General features: G+C 35.9%; 1 protein-coding gene across 11 annotated transcripts in view; it reads left to right on the plus strand.

Moving 5' to 3' along the window:
* Window positions 1–24,775, plus strand: part of SYNE1 (spectrin repeat containing nuclear envelope protein 1) — a 289,839-nt gene that overhangs the window by 66,168 nt on the left and 198,896 nt on the right. For all 11 annotated transcript variants that reach the window (XM_050973206.1, XM_050973205.1, XM_050973201.1 and 8 more), the window contains exons 7-16: window positions 848–1,026; window positions 3,001–3,197; window positions 3,340–3,449; window positions 11,116–11,223; window positions 11,968–12,105; window positions 13,263–13,427; window positions 16,483–16,595; window positions 17,126–17,294; window positions 20,812–20,908; window positions 22,280–22,482. In XM_050973206.1, the coding sequence (XP_050829163.1) occupies window positions 848–1,026; window positions 3,001–3,197; window positions 3,340–3,449; window positions 11,116–11,223; window positions 11,968–12,105; window positions 13,263–13,427; window positions 16,483–16,595; window positions 17,126–17,294; window positions 20,812–20,908; window positions 22,280–22,482 (1,479 nt within the window). The remainder of the gene's footprint in view (window positions 1–847; window positions 1,027–3,000; window positions 3,198–3,339; window positions 3,450–11,115; window positions 11,224–11,967; window positions 12,106–13,262; window positions 13,428–16,482; window positions 16,596–17,125; window positions 17,295–20,811; window positions 20,909–22,279; window positions 22,483–24,775) is intronic.

Below are 24,775 nucleotides of genomic sequence, written 5' to 3' on the forward strand. Positions count from 1 at the left end.
AGAAGATCGTGTTTCTCAGTCTTACTGAAACTCTAGTTCTCTGCATCATTTTTTGACCTTTCCTTTAGTTCTCACAGGCAGATACATAATTTTAACATGATTGAAAGCAGGGATCCATAAGAGCTGTGGTTCTCATCCTGGCAGACTCATTCTGTGATGTGACAACTTTGGATTTTAAGATGACAGCATTAAAAAATCCTGCAACTTCCTCTGGATATAGCTTTGTCATTTTAAGGAACCAAATTGTTATTCAAATTAATGTTCTTGAAGTTAATCAAGATTTTCATTTGATGAAAGGCATAATTACCATCCTACACCCTCAGCAAGTACTTGTAATGCACTTTGCCTACAGTACATTCACTATTTCGTCACAAGGTACCTCTAAGAACCTCTGCACACAATTGAATTTATGCCACAATAGTAAAATAGGGAGTAAAATTATCCAGAAGAGATAACTGAGGTCACCGCCATTCCTTAATTGGATGACACTCCTCTGAAATTAGTGGATTATTTTATGATCTGAAGTTAAAATACATGTAAGGTATTGTCTTCTATTTTCATGATAATTTGCTATAATTGATAACATGACACACTTGCATATTTTTCTAGCTGTAGGGTGGGAAGTCAATAATTGTTAAATGCCTAGTGCTTCTGAATTTAGGACCATCACTTGGACACATACATTAGTATTTCTAAAGCTCCTCTGATGTATGCTTAAATAAAACACAGTTAATTATAGCTTCTGCCCAGCTTTATTTAGACAGTTTTATTGGGAAATTATTAAAGAAACTGGTGTGAATCAAGAAGGTTATCTACAAAATGTTCATTAATTTTTTTTTCCCTGCAGATTGAAGAGCTTACAAGCAACCTGCCACAGCTGCAGCCCTTGTCTAGCAGCGCTTCTTCTGTGGAAAGTGTTGTCAGCTCAGAAACTGCAAGTCCCCCAAGCAAACGGAAGGTGGTAACCAAGGTCCAAGGAAGTGCCAGGAAGGCTTTGTTAAAATGGTTACAGTACACAGCAGCAAAGTGAGTAAACTACAGATGAACTGATTTTATATTTTAGATGAAAGCTTTTTGCTCAGATTCTAAGCTCTCTTAGTCAGGGATCATCCTTTTGCTCTTTATTTATATAGTACCTCCCTCTATATATAATTAAAGAGCCCCTTGCCGCATTCTTTTTGACAACTGGGGCTGCTAAATGTTACCACCATACAACAAAGCAAATAATAAGTAATGATTTACATTAATTTTGCATGCAATCATATTTTATAATTTCTGACTAATGAATGGGATTATGTCTGACAGAATGAGGAGCTGAAAGGGGAATTAGATGTCTGAATGACAGTGCATTAGTCCTGCTGCCAAAACACTCAATGTGACACTGCCAGGACCACACTGATTAAGAATTCCTCAGTAAAAGCTTGTAGGAATGTTGAATTCTGGCACTTGCTGTTGAAAGGAAAGTGGTGAAAAGTTATGTATATCCCTCTGCAGGTTTTTGATACAATGTAAATGTTATTTACAAATATTGCCCTGAATCTTCATTCTTCATAATGAAAGTTGTTTTGGAGTTATTTCTTGCAATGTCTAGTTAATTTAAGATTTTTTTTTCCTTATTCTGTAAGATTATCCCATGCTGTTTCAGCTTTCAAAAAGGCATTAACTGTCTCATGAATTATATCAAAGATACTGTAGTATCTTTGATATAATAAGAATATTGTTCTTCACAAGAAGAAAATCAGTGATGTAAAATAACATGGATTTATTCACTCAAATGAAAAAAATCACTGCTATTTGAAGACATCAATTTTGCAAAATATAGAGGCGAAATGGTCAGTTATTGGATGGTACCTCAGAGAAAATAAATTTAATTGCAAAGATTAAGATTTATGCAGAGATAGAATACATTCATTTATAGTGCAGTACTGTCCAATTTGAATTTCTTCCTTTGCGCTGTTGTTGGTAAGACACTGGCAATGGAAAGTGATCAACTTCTATTCCCAGACATGCAACGAACAAAATGAAAATAGATTAATAAATTAAACTGTCAGTTTTATTGGGAAGAGTTGATAAAATATGCCAAAAGGAGCTGAGTGATGCCTATTGGGACACTTCACCTAGGCCGGCTTCACACTATTTGCAAGGGCTACTTCCTTAAAAGTCAGTGAAAGTGTTTGATCACAGTGAGGTTTGAATGAAGCTCTGCTCAGTTATTGTTGCTTGAACCTCCCAATGGCAAGACTACCTTAGTGTCTTAGTGTCCTAAAAAGATACTTGCTTGCTCAGAACAAGTTAAGAACGATCTTGCTCTCTGTGGATTACCATACCGTTCAGAACTGCTGGTAAAAAAAGCAGTGATTTGGAAGTGAGATTCAGTTCTGACTACTTTCTTATTGTCTATTACTATTTCTGGATCATTTGTGTTTATTTTTAAATAAACTGTTTTATTAAGTGTTCTAAATATATGAGTTTATAGTATCATTCATGCTTTTGATAAGAGCATAGAGAAATCTGAGTGTTGTAGTTTCCCCTAAACAGAAGTGATGTCCCTATTCATGTTATCCTTTTAAAAAAGGTTAGTGCAGGGCTTTTTTTGTATGATACTGATGTACCTAATGGAACTGCAGCAGTTTTAATGGAGTGAGATTTATAGGGAGGGAGATAATAGTGATTGGAAGTGTGTACATCCACAGACTCTGTGTGTGTCATACAACAACTTTGAGAAGTTCAGGCACTCCAGTGCTCATTTCTTCGTGGCTTATTGGCACTAGCAAGCCCACTGGAGACAAATACATCTTGTATATGATAAAAAACATTTGGATCTTCAGAGGCAGAATTTATGCAGTGGGTAGATGGGACTGCAGTTGACCTAACTGGGCACTGCAGGAACAAGTGGTTTAAGTTTAATGATGGGTAACCCTGGGAGGAGCATTCATGCCTCTCCCCATTTCATGTAATTCTGATGTTGTTTGTAACTTCTTTCCCTTTCATATTTTTTAGGCAAGTTGGAATTGAAATCAAAGATTTTGGACAAAGTTGGCGGAGTGGTGTTGCATTTCATTCTGTTATTCATGCGATCCGCCCAGATTTAGTGGACATGGAGAAAGTGAGGGGAAGGTCAAATAGAGAAAACCTGGAAGAAGCCTTCACAATTGCAGAAGCAGAACTAGGAATCCCAAGGCTCCTTGACCCAGAAGGTACCTAATACTAGTTGAATAAGAATTTTTCAACTTAAAAAAGTTTTAACTACTTGTTGTGTCTTAAGCCAGATGTGCTGCTTCATGGTGGTTTTATGCCATTCAGCTAAAAATTAAATTTTCCATTTTTTTATTTGTCTAGATGTGGATGTTGAAAAGCCAGATGAAAAGTCTGTCATGACCTATGTAGCCCAGTTTTTGAAGTATTATCCTGATCCTCATCATACAGTGACTGATGTGCCAGAGAATGATGTAAGTTTCTCTTGCATAACTATAAAAACCAGTTTATAATGAAGGGGAAGGGGGGGCTTTATAAATACATTTTGTAGCTTTCTTTTGGTTTATTATATTTCCTTTTGATGAACAGTTCAAGTGACAAGCATGCTAAGAAAATTGGGAAAGATTAGCCAAGAACAAAGGAACAAGTCTTGCAGATGTTCAGTAGGTGGAGAAAATAGTATGGTGATCTTGCAGATATTTTCCTCTTTTCAGGGGTAACAGGAGCAAAAAAATAGCACTAACAGTTATTGTAAATAGTAGCAAACCAATGGATCCTAAAGTTCCTTAACAGGTTTCTAAGCATAACACCAATGATATTGTAATAATTTGTTACCTGAAGCAATGCATCATTTGTATTTCTATCACACTGGGTTTCTGGATAAGAATAAGAATGGTCCAAGATATTGCTTAGGTAGGGTATTTGGGCTTTTATGCTTGAGAGGCATTTAAAATTTTGGCAGAGGTTCCTTTCTATTTCACACTGATGTTTAACTCTTTGTTGAAAGGAATTGTTTTCAATCGTGTTTTTCATTGGAATTTGTTATGTGTAGGCTCTAGTGCATTGGCTTTGCACTGGAATGCTATGCTCAGCAATGCCAGGTTGTCATTACTCACTTCCTAGTGCTGATTTGCTTTCTTCATGGCAAACACGGGAAGCACTGCTGGGACAATCTGCTCAGCTCCAGCAAGAGAGAAAGAAGAAGCAATTTTTTATCTGTGTTTCTCTGCATTTCCTGCAGAGGTAGAAAAGGGCTTTGAAAGGGCTGATTCTCCTTCCTTATGCCTGTGTGAGGCTAAGGTAGCTGTAGCTTTGCTGTTTGATTCCAGTGCCTGAGTGCTGGAACTTATTATTTTCCTTCCTGCAGCATTAATCTGGGTACATCCTTGTGCCAGTGTCTCAGCATCCTGCTAAGCAATGGGGCTGCTGAAGGGACTGAGTGAGCACTGAAACCTCGTTCTGTGGGCTGTTCAGGCTGAGGCAGTCCTGCCATCCTCATACCATGGCACACAGGGCAGCTTCTGCTGCCAGCAGCCTTGGCCAGGCCTTCTGCCATGCTGGGATTGGGTTTTGAGGAACAACCTCACCACCTTCCCCCAGGCTTTATGCAGAGGTGATGCAGGAGAATACAGGACTGAGCCATTCCATGCTCTGCCTGTCTCTGGCTGTAGCCACAGAGATGCCAGCACACGAGTTATGGAAGGGCAAATAATGAGTTGCATCTGGAATTCTATGTGAATTACTAGGAAGCAGAACAACAAAAATCAAATTGACATGCTAATGTGCTGATCTCAGAAGCACTTTCTCTTCTTAGATATTTCACTAGGAACCCACATAAAGTTTGGTAGGAGTGCTGATCCCTTGCATGTCATGCAGAAACCAGTAACTTCCAGACTTTGAGAAGAAAGTAAGAGTTTGACATTGCACTAAATTTGTAATGCCATCATATTCCTTTTTACTGTCCTGGAGGATCCATGTCTATCTTTAAATTATTTCATTAGTTGAGTTACTTAGAACAGGATTCACCTTTAAAATCTAAAAGCTTACAACATTCCACCTGTAGTCAGATAAACACCTCCCCAGATACATCTTTCTTAAACAAGCAGTCTTCTGGAAGCCTGTGCTGCAGAGCATTTCAGCAGAGATAAAACAGAGTCAGATTAATCCATCCCTGAGGTAATGATATATAAAAAATTGTTGGCAATTGATTAAAAAGCTTTTTGTTTTTGTGACAAGAAAAACCCCCATTTTTAGCCGCTTTGTCTTCCTGCTGAAGTATAGTCTAAAGAAATACTTACCACACAATCCAGGTACCTGGGAGAGATAGCTTTGCAAGACTCTTGTACCCTGAACTCTTGGACTAATCCTAATTTCTTGTTTAAGAGTATATCTTACCTGACATGTGTTAAGTGCCTGCTGTAGAACAAGTTGGACAGTAGATGCTAGATATTGCTGGCTTTATGTACCTTGCCTGAAGAGCTGAAAAGGGACTGTCCTAGTTGCAGATGCCTACATTTAGTTAGAAGGATCCTACCTCAGACTGGACTGTGTCTGGGTGAATTTTGGCAGAGGGAGGGCAAGAGGAGATTTCTAACCCTCTTCCCCCCTCCACCCAGCTCAGCTGTCACTGTGTTTCCTCAAGATGTGTTGTCCACACAAATTCCTGTTCATCTTCCCTTCTGATTCAATGCTCAGTTTATAAAGAATTTGCACTGGAAGAAGAGGAGTAATCATTGAAACTTATCCCTTATTTATGGTCAGAGGGAGCAGCTATTTGCATGTGCATTTTCAGAATTAAAAGGGGTTCTAATCTCTCACACATGGACCAGCTATGAATATGTATGAACTCGTGTAGTCAACACATCTCAAAGAAACACAGTGACTCTAAGGTAAGTAAGTATTTTTCCAGATAAAATAAACTATGTAGTGACTAACAATCTGGAAATCAGATCTAATATGAAAATTACTTCACTAGATACAATACAGACACTTGAGCTTGATAATAGTTCTAAGAACGTCTTGTATTCCTACATGTGTGGCTCTTACTGTTCTCTCTGGACTTTCTGCCTGCTTTGCTTTATTTTATTTTGCTTCTTTTCTTTTTTTTTTTCCTTGCTTCTTGTTTTCCCATTTGTTTCATATTGCTAGGAACTTCAAGCAATTCCAACTTTTGTCATTTCTTTTATGAAATTTAAGGTAAGGGTGTATGCTCAGAATAATTGCTTGGATCACACCTTTCATGGTTGTTATCTTTTTTTATCCTGCACTTGTTTGAATTTAGATTTTGGGGGGCTTAATGTATACTACTTTGCCAACCTTAAGTTTATCTTTCCTGAAAAGCAATACATTAGCATGGTGAATCTAGGTCTGCTCTCTTACACGAGCTGACCCTAACAGCCTAACACTTAATTTTGCAAATAACTTCACAGAAATGTTGTAGAAAATAAAATCAACATTCCTATCATAAATCTCAGACTATGCTCTTGGTTTTCTTACGTATAGATATAAACATGAAATAAATAGATTATAGTTCAATGTTTCTGGACATCCAGTCTCCTTTTAGATGGATATTTTTGTATGTCTTTAGGTTTATAGAGTAGATAGTAGAGTGTATGATTGTGTAAGTGATGTGTGTGGCTTGCGACTTGGAAGGAGAGTATTCATTTGTCATTATGTGATGTGCTGCTCCTTTTTCATCTAAATTATTGCATTTTTTCAAATATATTTTTTAACCATCCTAGACTTTTAGATACTTCTAATTTTCTAGTATTGACTGAGAGAAGTTCAGAAACCTAACACAGAGTATATGAAGTGAGCATTCAGAGTTGAAAGTAGAAGACTGCAGAAGTGAAATAACACATTTCACATTGTGAAATAAATGTGTCACTGCAGTCAGTCAATAGTGTTTATAGTTTGATCTGATTCAATTAATTGTCTAGATTCCACATTCCTGGGGGGTTTTGGTTGGGATTTTTTTTTTCTAAATAAGTTTATAAAATAGTTTGTTTTAAAATGACTGGGATCCAGGGTTCATCTTCATCTCATATTATGTATATCTAACTAGTGATGTATTGAAGCAAAATTTATCCTGATAGCAGAATTACTCCTATATTCTCAATCCATTCAATGAAGTTTAGGCACCTTTAATGTGACTTTATAAATCCTTAGCCTTACACAGCCCCAGTACATTACTTCTTAAGCCAGAGGAGATTTGAAGTGGTAAAAGCTCAGCTGATTTCCTTATCATGGTATAAATTTAGCTGTACTTAAAACTCACCCCCTCAAAGTATTTCTGATGTAAAGTCTTTCTCTTCTTGTGCTCTGATGAGCAAGTAATTCAGAAGATAATCCTGTCATCTCTGACATTTTTATGCCAGCAGAGTTCCCCAGTGTAAGAGGAATTTCCTCAGCAGCAGCAGCAAAAATAGCTTTTTGAGCTTTTCCAGGGATTCAGTCTACTTCTGCAGCTAGTCATTAATAGTTCATCCCTGAAGGTGATGCCTGGCTCAGCTTTCACCCTGTGTCTGTGATACTGCTGTCAGGGAGTGAGTTTCAGTAACCTCTCTCTCTCTCTCTCTCTCTCTCTCTCTCTATCTCTATATATATATATATATATATATATATATATATATATATACAGTAGCCTGTATATATATAAGCCAGAGTTTTGAAAATGAACAGCACAATCAGTTAAATTTATGCAGAAATGTTTTTGAAAGTACTTCATTTTCTCAGTACATATGCAATACACTGATTCCATGTCCCTGAAAAACAGACTTAAGCTTTTTTTCATTTAAAAGGTAATATTTGAAAATTCTATTGTGTCTGTGCCTTAGAGTTTGGTCAGTACACCTTGTTTATAATTACACATTAGGGAACTAAACAAAATACTTCCTCTCCAGTCCATAATTAAGATTCTCATTATATTTTAAGCTCTTCAAACTCTGTATTCTGTATTATGTAATTTTCAAATTAACTCTGGCATATCAGTTAGTAAAATACTGATTCTGGGCTGATAACTTTCTTTGCAAATTTAAAGTGTACTACATTATCATATCAGAACTCATAAACTCTCCTCTCTGAATACCTTCTTTGATGTTCCTTGTCAGCTGAGTGCTCCAATTCTGTTCATCTCTGCAAATATGTGAACCTTCATGGAATTGTGTAAGGATAAATTAATATCTAGAAATGATGCTGGGAAGTAGCATACTGAATGAACCACAGGAATTTAGATAAATTCAAATAGATGGATCAGAGATCAATGGTCCTCATGCCAGAGAAAGCACAAATAGTTATATTTATTCTAGATAACTTCTGTTTGGTGATTTATCTTCTGATCTGTATGCTAGTTCAGAGGGGCAGACTTTAGAAAATAGTTTAAATATCAGTGAGAATGTAATTTTGATATTTTTTTTATTAAGAGTAAGAATGCTAGACACTAACGAAAGTCTTTTTTTAAGAATGATAGCTCATTAAATCTGGTGGGTGTTGATGACTAGTACCTTGGTGTCTAAGAAAATGAATCTCTTCTGTTGATTTCCCAAACTGAGACTTTAAAGTGCTTTAGTATCAGCCAAGGACCACAGAATTTAGTTTGCAGGTGGTAAGTGGTTTACTGAACTGGAAACCTGTGAAAACATATGAAAAAATAAATAAAAGATTCATTGTGCATTGTTACACTATGTAACTTATAGTGTTCAGTGGGGTGGTTGCTGAAGCATCTACATGTTTTGCATCAATTTAAGTGATCAAAATTTTCCAAAATTATTAGTTTTTTAAATGCAGAAGGCTAAATACTACCTGTTAACTTAGTATTAGAGAAACCCTATGTGGTCTGAGAGAGGTAAGGCTGTTCCTGTGTTATCTTCAGGTGCCATCAAGGTATTCTTAATCCCAGAGATACTCTATTTCAAAAACATTTGGTCAGAATGGGTTTTAAAAATCTAAATTTTTAAACTGATGAAGTAATCATGCAAAATACCTGCTTTGGTCAGATTGCTGTATGAACAGTTGCAGGCATATAGATGCTCTGTCAAAGTCTTACCTTAAGTAATATGAGGAAAATAAAACAGCGTTTTATGAAAGTGAATTTTATAGTGTGAATTAGAAGTAATATGCAGAGCATTGGGGCACACTTATTCCCTTCATCACTTCAATCAATAACACCTTACTGAAATTTTCAGTCAGTAAGATTGCTATATTACTTTAGTGCTATGCACAAAGGTGCACAGTTTAGTATTGCTTTCATGGAGGTGGCAGCTAAATACTAATAGAGATCTCAATAGTTTCACCAAAGTTATAGCTTCTTAGGAATAGAGCAAATTTAATACCAAAGTTCTTTCTTCATGGCTGAATAAGTTAAGATGCTCTTTTTTATATTCTACTTGGCTGGGTTTGATGATCTTAGAGGTCTTTTCTAATCTAAATGTTTCTATGATTTTCCTCTTGAATTTGCTGGTTTTCGTAAAGAATCTTAATGTTAGATTCACACACACAGACAAGAAGAATAGAAATTTCCTTCTCCTTTTCTATATTTAAGTGATTTGAAAATTTGGAAGTGCTGGGATTTTTGGCTTCTTGGGACACCAAGGAAAGCCCACTATTACAGGTAGCTGGAGCAGGGAAGTGCTGTATCTGTGCTATACTGTCTCTCAGGTGTCAGCCTGTGTGTGTTAGAAGACAGCAGCACAGGCTACAGAGAACTTTTTTTCCAGCACAGCTGCCCTGACAGCATGTTAACCTCACTGCAACTATCTGGCTACCAGGATAACTGTGATAATTGCAAATCTGTTGTGCATATTCTGTCCAACTAACTACTACTGTTCTGAGCAGAGGCTCAGTAAAAGAATTAGTAGAAATACATCAAAGATTTCTTTCTTATCTGAGGAACCTGTCCTTTCCTGGCTGAAAGGAAGCAATAGCTTTATCTTTTAAGAATTATTAAGGGGAAGTTATATTTTACATATTTTATGCAGCTTTCAAAGAAAGAAACCATAATTTGGCTTCTTTCCACGGTCAGGTTCATTTTTTAAAAGATAGTACTTTGTTTCTTAAATGCAGGCAGTGACTACTCTTTTCTTATGCCATGGTCCAGTTTTTCTTCTCTCATGTAATGCTTGAAGTGTGACCCATTTTAGGTGATTAGCTTATATGATGAGATGTAAGATGCATTTGTTCTGTAATAGACAAATTAATTTGTCTGTTTCTGACAAATTTTACAGTAATAAGGCTGCTTTGGTTTCAAAAAGTAGCTTCTGATTAACAGCCACCACATCATGTTCGTTGTTTGGAAATCTGAGAGGGACACTTGTATCCTCCTTGACCAGCCTTCTTACACAGTGCACAGAATACTTTCTGTTTCCTGATAACTTTTGCTCGTAACATGCTCAAAGACCTGAGACTTCCTGTTAGTGTTTTTCTGTCCACTGCCAGGTCACTGAATTCTACAGAAAACTTTGCAGCCTTAAAAAACTGCAGAGCCATGGCAGACTGAAGTGGTAAACTGTAAAACAAATATGCTTTTCTTCAAAGCCATAAAATGGCATAGAAGGAAAAGAAATTTAATACACTTGGGTTTTCTTTCATTCTTTTCATTTTCCATGTTAAAATATTCTAAATATTTTGCTGACTTCTGGACTTGGAGCTTTATGTCAAGGATTACTCTGAAGTCAATCAGACAATAACTTTTCTTTTCAGCAACAGCAGACCAGCTCTATTATGGTGGTAAAAGATTAAAAAATCCTCTCCTGTCAGCTCAATTAACTTTTCAACTGAAAATTGACTTTGCTTATCTGTTGAAGGCTAAAATTATTTGCTAAGATATCTTTAAAGAACTTTGTGTTAATTTACCACCAGATGAAAACTGCTAATAATATCTCTGACACTGCCACGTCCCCATTTGTCATGATTTCACTCCTGTAAGACTCATGTCTAGTTGGTGGCTTCTCTCAGCCTGAGAGAATGCTTTTCAGTGAGACTGTAAGAAGGTAAATGATAAGAGAACTGGGCACATTTGCTTTCACTACAACTAATGACCTTGACTTGCTATAGAGATGTTAATTTCTGAACTACATCTGACAGCTCTACTAAAAGGCTGCAATGGGGTTTTTTTTTTTAATGTGTGGTTGTACTACACCATAGAAGGAAGACAGACTGGTGCTAAGAGACCTAAAAGTGTGGGCAGAACAATTTGAAAGAGACATAGCCCGAGCACAGGTGGCAGAAACAAGCTTACAAGAGAAGTATCAGGTAAGCAGCAGGGAAATTGTGTACGATAACAAATCTTTGTCATCATTCTGTGTAACAGGTACTGCAGTATTTTGGGCAGTCTGTGTATATGAGAGTCACTATAGTGTTGTTTAAAGAAGTGTCTGGTCTGTTATTGGTGGGGGAGTTATGATGCCAGCTCCAGCTTTGCTCCACAGGACAGTGCACAGATGGTTTGCCTAACAGAGAGCTTTTCCCAGCAGTGTGAAGGACTGTCCTAGTTAGAAGAGAGCATGTGTCTGTGCCATCCCTCCAGATCCTGCATGATTTAGCTCAGATAGGAGGTATGACTGAAGGCTGCATTAGGTGACAGGTGGAGAGGATGCAACTTAGAGTTTTATTTTCATTCGCTCTCTCAAAGGTTAATGTCTAAATCAGAAATACAAAACTTGGCCTAAATTTTCTCCTGAAGCTTGGCTGTTCTTTTTCTAAATGCAGCCACTGTCCCAGGTAGCATTATATCCAGTTGCAATTTTATCTGATCAATTATTATCTCATTTCATGTATGGTTCATGCATCTGAAAGCTGAAGGGAAATACAAAAGTCCTATCTCTATATAAATAAAAAATATACAAGTAAATATAGAAGTTAAGTGCTATTCCTCTTTAGAAAAGATTAGTACAGCTGTCAGTACAAAATTTACATAGGTTATGGCACTCCATAAATGTTAAAGAATTTAACTCCTTCACTCTCTACTGCAATTGATTTGGTTTTCTCTTTGTGTAGTCATTTAAGCATTTCAGAATACAATATGAGGTAAAAAGGAAACAGTTTGAACTTGCAACCCAGTCAGTAAGGAAAGATGGTAAATTGTCACTTGATCAAGCTGTGGTGAAGCAAGCCTGGGAGAGGGTTACTTCCAGGGTAAGTTCAAAGTCATTGTGCTATGTATTTTTTTTACTAAATGAAGGGTGGGATTTGAAATAATTTAAACACCTGTTTGCTATTGATTTTATTGGGCAGTAGGAAACTAAAAGTGGACCAAATTTCTGGCACTGCTGAACTATTTTGCATTTTTTTTGAGAATATTTACTGCACTATCATCTTTAATATTGCTCAAAGATAGAATATGAACTTTAGGAAAAGGACTATACTTGGAGATTTCCCTTTATTTGAAAGAATGGTAACAGTGCTCAGCCAAGTTCAAGACATAGTTGATAGAAAGAAAAGCATACACAATGCCACTTCCAAACCCAGTGTTCTGATACAAATTTCTAGTTATTTCAGAAATTCTAATATAGCATTTTTAGTATAAATAAAAAAAAATCTATGTAATACTGAATACTTAACTAATAAATGAGGTGTTAATTCTTTTTTTGACCTATTTCAATAGAAATAGTGTTAGTATTTATGACTGGAATTTTGAACATCTGAATGAAAAATCCTAAGCAAATTATACTGTTTGACCCAAATTAAAAGTTATTAAAACATTATTACTAGTGTATATCCATACTGCATATATATTTTTTTAATGTCATGTATTTAACAGAAGATCTATTTAAAATTATTCTGGAGTTTTCACATTATTTTCATAATGTTTTCACTCCCATATCTGGCATTGCCAATAAGACAGTGTTTTGTTGCTATATTCTCCTCTCCACAGTCTTTTGAGACTCCTGTGAACTTTACATATAAAAAGTATGTTCAAAATAGACTTTCTGCAGGAGCATGAATTAAATAACATTGGCAGAAGAAGGTCTTGTATCCTTTTCTGTGCCTATTAACTGGTGAAATTCCAGATGTTTTGAGTCTCAGTTGTTCCAGTTTATTCGTGATCATTTTGTAACTCAATTACCATTCAGAAAGGGAAATACATAAATCAACAAATTTGTATAGAGATTCTGTTGCCTGTGAGAATGCTGTATTTTCCAAATTCATGTGAAATAATATACCTAGACTTATGTCCAATTATACTCTGGTACATGGGGGCTAGGTTTTACAGTGTGAAGTATGGTTTTTATAAATGTAGTAATTTGTATTATCAAGGGAGGAATTTCAGTCCTTTTCCTTTTACTTCCTAGATGCTTGATTGGCACATACACCTTGATAAATCCCTTCCTGCACCTTTGGGTACCATAGGTGCTTGGCTCTACAGAGCAGAGGCTGCTCTGAGGGAAGAAGTAACTGTTCAGCAAGCTCATGAGGAAACAGCAAACACAATACACAGGAAGCTTGAACAACATAAGGTAGGTGGAGATGCATTTTTTCTGTGTGTTACCCTCCATTTTTTTTCACAGCTATAAATGGTCCATACTCTGCAAAAATAATTATTTCTACTTTCTGTGGGTTGTGTTGTCCTGGTGGTGGCTAAAGGTTGGTGTCTTGTCATGGTGATTTGAACCGTGATAACTGTGTATCCTTCAACCAATATTCAGATATTCAGAATTGCTTTCAAATGTTTTTGCTTCTTCTACCTGAAGTAGGTCAGGTATTGCTATTCTAATTTTTCTATGGCAAAATTCCATAGGGAGCTCATAATTCTGGGTGCATTCAACCAGTATGGGTTGAATTGGGTGAAACTGGAAAAAGGGAATAAATGCACTAACTGTGCTGATAGTCAGTGCAGGTGACATTCATGGGGGGGAGAAAGTGAGAATGAAGTGAATTTTGATAGTGTTATGATGACAGATAGCATGATAGCCATCTGTGATGGCAGATAGCGTGCTGTGGTAAACAGGAAATTTTCCAGATGAATGTAAATAATTGTACCATCATCTGTGCTGAGTCCAAGTTCTCATTTAAAACCAAAGCAGTGAGGTTTTTTCTCTGGCTTTACATAATAAATGTGAGAAAAATGTATTGGTGAAAAAATTTGCTGGTGAGATGATTAAAGAAACTGAGCCAGTTAATGAAAGGGAAAAGATGTTGTAGAGAAAGGCAGTGCTTGAGGCTGTATTGTTTTATATTGTTTTTATTTCTCCTTTATCACTACTATATTAAACCTTTTTTTGTAAATTTGTTTTTTTGGTTTTTTTTGTTTTTTTTTTTTAGGATATGGGTAGGGTTTTTTCATCAAAAAGCAATGTTATATCATGAAAAGCTGAGAAGTTTCATGGTCACCCAATTTCTTTTTATTAGAACAATTGTAGCTCCTCCAACTTGCGTAGTAACTAATTAAATTTAAAAAAATGTTAAAATCTTTAAGGGAGATAGGGATTTTTTCAGGGTCTTGTCTCTTGTAATGCTAAATTTCATTAACCTTCTTGGTAGCATTGAATATTTCAGGATTCATAGGATTTGAAATTTGTTTTAAAAAAATTAACAAGTCAAACACTCTTTTGTTCTTAGAATGTGAACACTGTAGACCTCCTTTTGATACTTTCCTAAGAAATACAAAAGAGTGGGCCATAAACTGTTTTTATTTGCATCAGAAATACTGGGGTGAGGGATTTCCATGCCAACAAATAAACTTTGATTTAGGTTAATCTGTGCCAGGGGAGTTTTCCCATGGGAGTGGGATGGAAAAAGCTTCAAGAGATGCATATGTAATTATATCTTTTCCTGGAATTTTTGTTGCTCAGATTTGAATTGATGAATCCAAATGTGCTACTGGATAGTACCAGAAATGCATTCATGTATTTTTTTCAGTCCTTGTTTCCTTTGCCTTCAGGTTTGTTTGTTTGTTTGGATTTGTTCAGATGACATCATTGCTTCCTTTTTATCTTTGTCCCATCTGACAATGGGTTATTTTAGTGAACTTTACAGCTCATGGCCTATTTGAATTTAGTACAAAATGTACAAGCTTATTTGGACAAACCTTGTACAATCAGGCAAGCACCTATGCTTATTTTAGTTGCTATTGCTACCAAGAACCAGGAATTAAGGACAATGTCTGTGCTTGCTGAGGGTCATTTCCCAGAGCAGGATTTCATTTTATGAGCATGCTGTATATAAGTTTTCATGAGCTTCCTGTTGATGTTGGATGAAACTACTGTAATTTGTTTTGACTCACCAGTTAAGGGTGCATGGTAGGGGCATCCCTTTGCATCCTTTGCATCCCTTGTACGGCAAGGTCCCAAATGCAGCTGAGATTTTTGTTCCAGATCTTTCCTTTATGTGAGACTGTGTCAGTCACAGACATTTTCACCGTGGTAAAATCAGCACATCACCTGCATCTGAGAAAGCCTAGCTCATTTCTCTTCACAGCAAGGTGTTGGCTGAAGCAGAAAACAATGAAAACCCAGGCGGGTTGATGGGGGTAGTGGGGCCATTTGGTGAGCTGAGCCAGAGAATTGCCACTGATTCCTCCCGCGCAAACACCGAGATTTGGCTGGGGAGAAGCCCTTCCTTGGCACGTAGGAATAAATGCATAAGTAGGATCTGTACAGAAACCTGCATTTTGTTCCCTGAGGTGAGAGAGGGGAAACCTTTGTACGATCTTCTTTGCTAGCAGGCTTCTGAGCACCTTGTGCTAGCAGCTGTCTGTCTGCAGTAAAAACCCCCCACCGTTCTGTGCTCCCTCAGCCGCTCTCCAGGGACTTGACGTGTTACTGCTGAGTATCTCTTCAAAGACTGCTGCCAGTCATTCATTTCAATATGTAATCTCCAGGAAGCCGTTGGAAGCGGTGTTGCTTAGTTACAGTTGAAGTGTGCTCTGCTGTAGGGGTTTCACTGGTACAGTTCAGATCGCAGCAATACAGGTCGGGTACCACATTCCGCAGTCGCTCGTGCAGTGCTGAGACAGCCATCCTGAAGTCTTTTGATGGTGAGAGAGTGAAAAGTTTACTAAATATGGAATCAGTACTTAGAGAAGGAGCTGTAGATTTTCTTCCTATAGATAGTAGAGCAGATCAGTTGCTTAAAATTTCAGTCTATACTTAGCAAAGGTTAGTATCTGTTATAAAGATTTAAAGAGTAAATTTAGGAGGGTTATGCTTTTTGGATGTTAGCATGTTGGCAGAGTGAATTTCAGATATTTAGTACAGTTAAGGGTTCTTGTTTTGCTAAACCTTTTGCAGTGTATCCTATTTTAAAATCTTTCATAATTGTTCAACGTGGCTGTAGCAGAGCTTCACATAAGGGGGTTCCCTGTGTAAATGTTTAAGTTGGTGTAAATGCTTATGTGGAATGCATTAACTTGCATGGAAATGTGAGAGCAGATCAAATAGTTAACTACCTTGAGTCATCAGAGCCGGCTTAAAATTGTGCTTATTAGTTAGATAGCCTACTGTGAGCCTTTTCTCTCCCTCTCCTCCCTCCCCCACTCTCTCAATATCTCTCTCTTTCTTAAAATCCAATCAGGATCTGCTGAAAAACATAGATGGTCACAAAAAGGCATTCCATGAGATCCACAGGACCAGGTCTGTTAATGGCGTGCCTGTTCCACATGACCAGTTAGAGGATATAGCAGACAGGTAAGGCTTTCAATCTGAAATGAAAAGCTTCTGTGCACGAAAGAGAGCCTGTTTGCTTTTTTATCTGTTCATGTAGAGATCACTGTCTGGTTTCATTTCTCAGTGGCAAACTGATATGGATATAAAAACCTCCTAAAATATACATTAAAATATTGTTAAAAATATGATGCTTTTAAGATTGATGAGAATCAAAATAAGCAATAGATTTGGGATGGGAATACTTTTTTTGTACTGATCCTGTTATTACTTGTCCCTAGAAGAAATGTTATATAACAGCCAGGATGCACGTGAAAAAAAGAAAAAATGACTTTGCAAAACTTAGTAAGAGAAGTGAACTGATGTTTTCTATGATTATAAGAAATGTAATTAGTTTATTGTTCAAAAGCAGTCATTAGAATATCATCACATATAATTAAATGTTTGTAGACTCTAAATGAGGTGAAAGATTAGAAAAATATCCAAACTGCTTTCAGCCTCTTCTGCAGAAATGAATATTGCTGTATTATATTGTACTGTGATTCATTTTATAGGTTTAATTTTGTTGTCTCTTCATCTGAGCTCCATCTGTTGAAGATGGAGTTTCTGGAACTGAAGTACCGTCTGCTGTCACTCTTAGTCTTTGCAGAATCAAAGTTAAAATCGTGGATTATCAAATACGGAAGGCGAGAGTCCGTGGAACTGCTTCTTCAAAATTATGTTGTAAGTTGGGGTTGTCCTCTCTTTTATAGCCATTTTTGAAATTTTCATATTTAATTTTGCTAGAATTGTATAAAAGAACAGAAACAGTTACCAGATTTGTCAGTCATCAACTTTATGACTGCATTCTATGAAATATATCTTCAGAGGTGACTCTGTCTTCCCCATGGAGGAACCTTAGTCAAAAGGCTAAAAGTAAAAATTATTCTCTTTGCATCACTTTTTGAAAAAGAGAAATATTTTTCCAGCTGCTGTCCAGTGATTAATTTAGCAAGCATGTCTGGAGGTTCCAAATCCTAGATTTTTGCTTCCTTTTTATAGCAATTCCAAAGAAGTTAATTTAATCTTCTTTTACACCTGGATAGAAGCACCTTATAGTGACTGTACCCAGTTTAAGGGTTAAAGACAGAGGAGGCTTTTGGCATGCATTCACACACAGAATTTTTTAGAGTCTTCCAAAAGACTAATAAAAAAGAGTGTTATTTTACCTCCATATATTTCTCTAATATAATAAAACTATAGAGGATTAACTTTCTTCTTTTGAAGAATGATTTTTCTTTTCCTACTCAGCATTAGTTATTAAACCCTTTTTTTATTTCTATGCTGGAAAGAGTTTGCTCCAGCTCTGCATCAGCCATTTACAGTGATAAGGAACAGAAAGTCTTGACTTACAAGTGTTCATTGATAAATTCCTTTTCAGTGTTACACTGCTGCTTTTTAAATTCACACGTGCAGTGCCAAGTGTAGGTAGAATGATAGTACAGACTGCTGCGCTTCTACGTTAGGGCATGAAGGATTCTTTCAAAAGCAGGGTTGGTCTAAATATATTTTTTCCCTTCTATCTAATCCATAGGGAGAAACTTGCGTGCAAAAATTTAGTCTGAAAAGGACTAATACAGTTACAGAATCATTCATAGCCAGGTCAATGAGCAGAGAAAATTATTGTTGTCCCTGCTTCTTTGAAAAGAAAATGTCAAACTCAGTGAAATTTGGGTGAAATTCCCACTCTTTAAAGTATTTAAACTTTAGCAGTTAGGGACACACAAAAATTCAGGATTCAGTTAACTTTCTCTTATAGACAAGCTTTACAAACTTCAGATAATTACTTGAATTATCTTAGTTTGCTGGAGTGATGTGCAATAACTAGGATTGTAGTCCATTTTTTTGCTCTCTAAGACTGTAAAAAAAACTAATGCAAGGTAACAAAAGAAATAATAAAAAGTGGATAGCTTGAATTTTCAGGGTTTTTTAGTAATTTTCTTTTTTTTTCCTTTAAAAGGAACATGAAGTTATTAACTTGTATATTAATTTGCAAGTGCCTCAATTCTTGTAATCCAGACCATTGATGCTGAGGTGGTCTTTAGGGAAGGAAGATGCTTCCTTGCATTAGTTTTGAAACTGTATAACATCAAAATGAGGAAATCAGGAAAAGAAGATAAATAAATCTCATTTTCACTCTTGAAATGGCCTTGACTTCTGCTCTTTCAGGATGTGATGGAAAGAGAATTTATTTGCTTTGGCTTACCTGGGACCAGTTTTCCAGGACTGAGGGACAAGTGTTACTCTTCCAGTATATTAGAAAGGAAAGCTGCAGTCAGTACCTTATAGTCAGAGTGATTATATTAGCAGGAGATAAAAATGTAAGTCTGTTTGTCTGCCAAAACAGACTGGGGAATGTCAGCATTCTAGGAACATGCGTAATTAGGATCTGGATAGAACATATGACTGGAAAATATTTATGTACTCTAGCTTAAAAATAAAAGTGGTGATTTTTACTTAATCTTAACATCTGTTCACCTGTCTGTCATACACCAGAAGTAATGGTCAGCACAGACTGTACACCATCAACCTGAATAATAAACTGTACCAAATTCCACTGTAATGGAGGTACTGGGTACAGTTATCCATGGATTTTACCCCATGGAACTGTGTTGTAGCACTGCTGTGTTAGCACTTTTTTAGCATCATATGCTACACTGATTTGAGAAAGCTGCTTATTTTCTTCAAGGAGTCTTGTCAGATGGTAGACAATATTAATCAGCAAAATATCTTTATTTAATTTTTGAAAATATTTCAGATAGCTCTTGATATCAGTGTTGCATTTTTTTTTCTTTTTCTCATTCATATGAAGTCTTGGAGGTTTTGGTTCAGGTTAACATGTCTGCATGGGTTTGGCAAAGGTGAAATCATGAGTCTGTCACACAATCCATGATAAAGCCTGTAGGTTTTCATACATGGCAGATTTTGTTTTAGCAGGAGAACAGAGAAAAATTGTGATTGTTCTTGATTTTCTAGTTTCCTTAGTTATAAACACAGTTCTAAATTATCTACTAGAGAGCTGTTGTAACCTGACATAGCAACTGTCAAAGGTTTTAAATAGAAGGATTTTAGATATATACTGGCACAATTATTTTTAAGTGCTTTTTTCATGTTATATAATAAGGGTTTATGAACACACAAGATGAGTCTCCTACTCAAAATGCATTGAACATGGACTTCATTTGAAACCTGGTTTAATGAAAATCACACTTGCCTGATTTTGTCTATTCTGGTATTCCAAAGCTTGTATAGACATATGTAGGGTATGCATTCATTAATTATGTAATCTGTAGCTGAGGAGGGATGAGATGTAACATAAATTACAGAACCATTCCAAACCCTACCTTTCTCTTCCTGTTTTAACACTGGTAATGCAAGATATAATGTGCTTGCATAATGTAGAGCTATAATTCTGTATAGCACTTAAAGAAAATAACATTTCTGAAAGACATGTAGGAAAAGGTCAGTTTCATTTGCCATAAGGGATAAGGAAGTATAAATGTCAGAGGCATAAATTTTTTACCAAAATATTTCCAGATAATTTATTCATCGCACTCTAACGCATCACAGAGCTAAACCATCACTCACAAAGGAACAGCACTGTGTCACACTTTGGAAAAGCAGCATCTCTTTGTGCAGTGTTTCCATGATCTTACTTTTTGGCAGTTGCAAAGGAGGTAAAGAAAAATTGAAGAATAAAGCAAAAGTTTTTCATCAGTTAAGGTGTAACCTGTCTTACTGCAAAGGCTTAGTACAGGAACAATTGGATTTGATTTTTGTGGTGACATATATGAAGGAAAATTTCTGTTTTGTTAAAATTATTCCACTTAGTTTTGAGTATAAAACAATTTTCATTAAACAACTTGTTACTTGCTCAGTTTCTGTGTGTTCTTGGTATCATATGCTAGAGATCTCCAGCAAGACAATAAATAAAAAAACTTCAAAAAACCTTTCCATGTGGAAAGTTAAGAAATCTGTGTTTGAAATTATATACTCTGCTGTACCATTAAATTGAAAAGGTGACATTTTTATGCTGTTTTATAATTATGGTATTAAAAATATTTTTTATAATGATGAAAATATGAATGGAGGAATGATGAAGTTAAATGTCATCAGTATCCTGATGTAATTTTATATAAATTATTGCTAATCCTAATACCCATCTTCATTTTATCTGTTACAATGTTTTTTTTCTTTTCAGTCTGTTATTGAAAATAGCAAGTTCTTTGAGCAGTATGAAGTTACCTACCAGATCCTGAAACGAGCAGCTGAAATGTATGCCAAAGCAAATGGCTCAGGTAAAGGTCTATAGATATTTTGTCACTAGCATGTAGGCACCTGGTCCAGAGCAGCCTTCTGCTTCTGAATCTCCAGAGGAGGGGGGTGGTCATATTCAGACTTCCTCCTGGAAAAAGCCCATTGTCCATGCTAACTCTTGGATTATTTCAGTGTTGTTAATTTGGGATTAAAAATTGTGACAGAAACCAAATTAGGAGTAGGGAAAATCGTGTTTTAGTGCCTGGAAATTCTCCCTGGCTTCACTTAATTTAAAAGAAAAAGATAACTGGGAGTTGGTCCCAGTATTGCTGTTGCAAAATCATCCCTTGGTTTATTGGAGGTTCTTGATTAAGTTTGAAAACCTGCAAGAGGAACTGAAATGGTAGTTGCAGCATGGACATACATGAGAAAAAATGTATAGCTGATTCAACAGCTGCCTCCTCTCATTCTTGAATGCTCCTGAGTTCAGTGAGAATTTGAGGGCAGTATTTGACCTAGATAATTACAGACATGAGATCACATTAATCTGTAGCACAATAATGTCTTTGGAGCATTGTTGCAGCTGCTGCTAAGGGGGGGAGAAAATGGATACTTTTGTTTGCTGTGAAATTTAAATTTATAGTGACACCCAAATTTTACAAAAGTAAACATATTTTCAAGGTATTCTTACAAAGAACAAAAGTCAGAGACTTATTCAATGCTAATAATAAAATCGAGTAGCAAATTCTTTACTAAAGAACAAATACTAAATATTTAATAAAGAACAAATACATGTGAATTCAGCAATAGCAGTTCAAATTGGCTAAAAACTCTTTAAAACAAATATATTCTGCATATTTTCTGAAGTCTCAGCATTTTCTTGCCCTTTTTTTCTTCTCTCTGTTTATTTGCCATTGGAATCAGGACACATTTTTTCCTTTCTTGCCATGTGGAAAATGCTAAAAGTTAAATGGCAAAAATTAGCAGCAGTTTGGTTTCAAAGTCAGTGGCAGGAAGATCAGAATTTCCTTCCATACTTTTCAATGTAGACATAATATGTGTTTTTATATTATGCAACTCCCATTTTCTGTTATTTTTAAGTCAAGCCTGCCCCTTGAGTTCTTTTATTGCAGATTTGAAATGGACACCACACACAATATGCAGTGTTACTGTTTTAATTTAGCACTCATTTTATGTACTTTCCTAAGTCTTTAATTCACACATTTAATTTCTCAGTCATGATCTTGTGCTAAAATTGGGCTATGCACTGAACATTCCTATATAAAAGCCTACTGAAATAGAAGTTACATTTAAATAACATTCCCTGATGACAGTGAATAAGCATGATATAAAGTTAATCTTTACAGAAGTGGTGGTGAAACAAAATAATCAATGTCTTTGCTGTATCTCAGTGGAAGAAGTTGAGAATGTGATGAAATTCATGAGTGACACCACAGCTCAGTGGAGGAACCTCTCCGTAGAGGTGAGAAGTGTAAGAAGCATGCTGGAAGAAGTAATTGCTAATTGGGACAGATACAGCAGCACTGTGGCAGGTCTACAAGCTTGGCTTGAAGATGCTGAAAAAATGCTGAATCAGCCTGAACATTCCAAAAAGGTATGCGACTGCTTTGTAAATTGTGAAACACTGATTTTTTTTTTTTTTTTTTTTTTTTTTTTTTTTTTTTGGCATTTGGTTAGGTTTTGCTAAGACTTTGACATCCTGTCTTCATTCAACACAGGAGTTTCAGTGTTTGCTTGTATAGCCTCTAGAGACAAATAGATGTACACACAAATAAATGTACACACAAATACATATAGACACAATGGAGAAAGCCTCATCTGAGGTACCATGGCTAGATGCATCTTTGACATGAATACAGGGCAGCAGTATTGCTCAGAGATTGGAATGTTGCATGATTCACTCAAAGGCAAATGCAGCTCTTAGCACAAAAGTGAGTAATCATGGACTAACTATAAAGGCATTTCCACTGACTTTTCTAGAGGACAGATCTCAGTAATCATAACCTTCAAAGAGCAGTGTTATTAACATGTGTTGTTATATTTGATGGCTGATTAATTAACCCATTTCCCTGGCATTCCAGAAATCTTTTAGACAATTGATTTTGGGGACCTGCAGGTATAAAGATAGCTCTTCTGGTTTGTTTTTTTCTTTTTTTTTTTCCCTGTTGTAATGTTAGAGTACTGAGGCACTGAGATTTAAGTTTGTAAACCTTCAGTAATAACCTGGATTGATTTGAATAGTCCTGTGTTTAATAGGTGCTGAATTTGCACCTGATCCCAATGTAGCAGCTGTATAGCCCTTCACACTAAACTAGGGTTCTCAAGGGCTGTAAGAGGGCAAACTGACATCAGGTCAGGAATGAGCATTTCATGGTATGTGAAAAACCAGTACACTTTTTTTAAAATTTGTTAGTTCAAACTGATGTAAATTAATGGAATACACTTTTTAAATAAAATAAAACAGCGAAAAAAATGATCTGGCATAATATAGATTCAAAAAATTATTACTGGACAGGAAGGATAGCTTCTGCTGATCAGGGTGATCTTAGATACCAGTGTATGTTTTATGTAAGTAACTGGAGAATGATTAAAATGAAATATTCTTAAATCCATATATATGAATAAAATAATAACATTTACTTTTCTGTTTAGATGTATAACTTTATCTTCAAAGATTTTCAAAGCAGAAATTTGAACATACCCATACAGTATGTACTTTTTTTGGTTTCTAACATAAATCAAGTAATTATTTTCATTCTGATATATGATTTCAATATTTCTAGAAATCTTGCTGAAAACCTTAGACATGAAGCTTTATTCTTCCCAATATGCTATATTTTTTCTTAAAAATACATTGTCTCAAACCTGTTAAATATTACTGAGTGGTAGCATCTGTCTGTAGACTGAGATATATATTTTAAAAGTTACTTCTACTTTTAATGTTAAATTTAGCTCTCCAGAGCAATAATGTTCACTTAGATAGTTCCAAGGATAAGTCTGATTTAGCAGTTTTAACATTTGATTATTAAAACCAAAATCATATCTTATAGTGGTTTGTAAAATTAATAGTCTTACAGCCATGAAGAAGAACCATCTGGAATACCAGGTGAAAGATGATAACTGTTGTTTGGAATATGGCGTCAAACATTTTTAACATGTCAAAATATTTTTACTGTAAAGCCACAAAGATATCAGTAATATGATGCAAAATTGCCCATTTCCATACCTTACCTGTATTACTTAAAGCCTCTATATTCTATCCTAGGCAAAGACCACAGTAGCCCTTCATCCTGCTGTCATGATTTCTTCTTTTTTCCATTATCTCTGCATCATTTCCAGACCAGCATGTTTGATTTGGAGAAGAAAGAGAGAGGCCTGTTGGCTTTCTCATTGGCTTCAGTTTTCAGAAACCTTATTGTGAATCTATAATACTGAAGATGTTGCAAAAAAAAAAAAAAAAAAAAGTATGCTTGGATTTTTCAAACTGTTCCTTCTACAGCTTCTTTGTTTACTTCCAGTACCTCTTAAGCACTTTCCATAATTTTATTCTAACTGCACCCTCCCACACTTTTCTCACACAGCTGTATCCAAAAGGTTTTAGAGAGCTTCTAGATCTCATCTAGTGACTTCATTAAAAAGAGGTGCATTGATTTAATTGAGAATGAGATGTGCTTCCCAGACTTGTTTAAAATTAACACATATCTTAGGTTGGCTTCTGAAATGGAGAGCCTCCCCAGCCAGGTCTGCAGAAGGTGATGGTTTGTGGGAATAAGTGTGCAGAAACAAGGATGTGAGTAGTTTAATCCACGTAGTGTTTTCTTCTTGCCCTCTAATGAGCCCGACCATTGGAAAGCTGACCAGTGCTAGATTTAGTAGACTTTATTTCT

This window comes from Serinus canaria, chromosome 3, assembly GCF_022539315.1.
Source record: "Serinus canaria isolate serCan28SL12 chromosome 3, serCan2020, whole genome shotgun sequence".
Lineage (NCBI taxonomy): Eukaryota > Metazoa > Chordata > Aves > Passeriformes > Fringillidae > Serinus > Serinus canaria.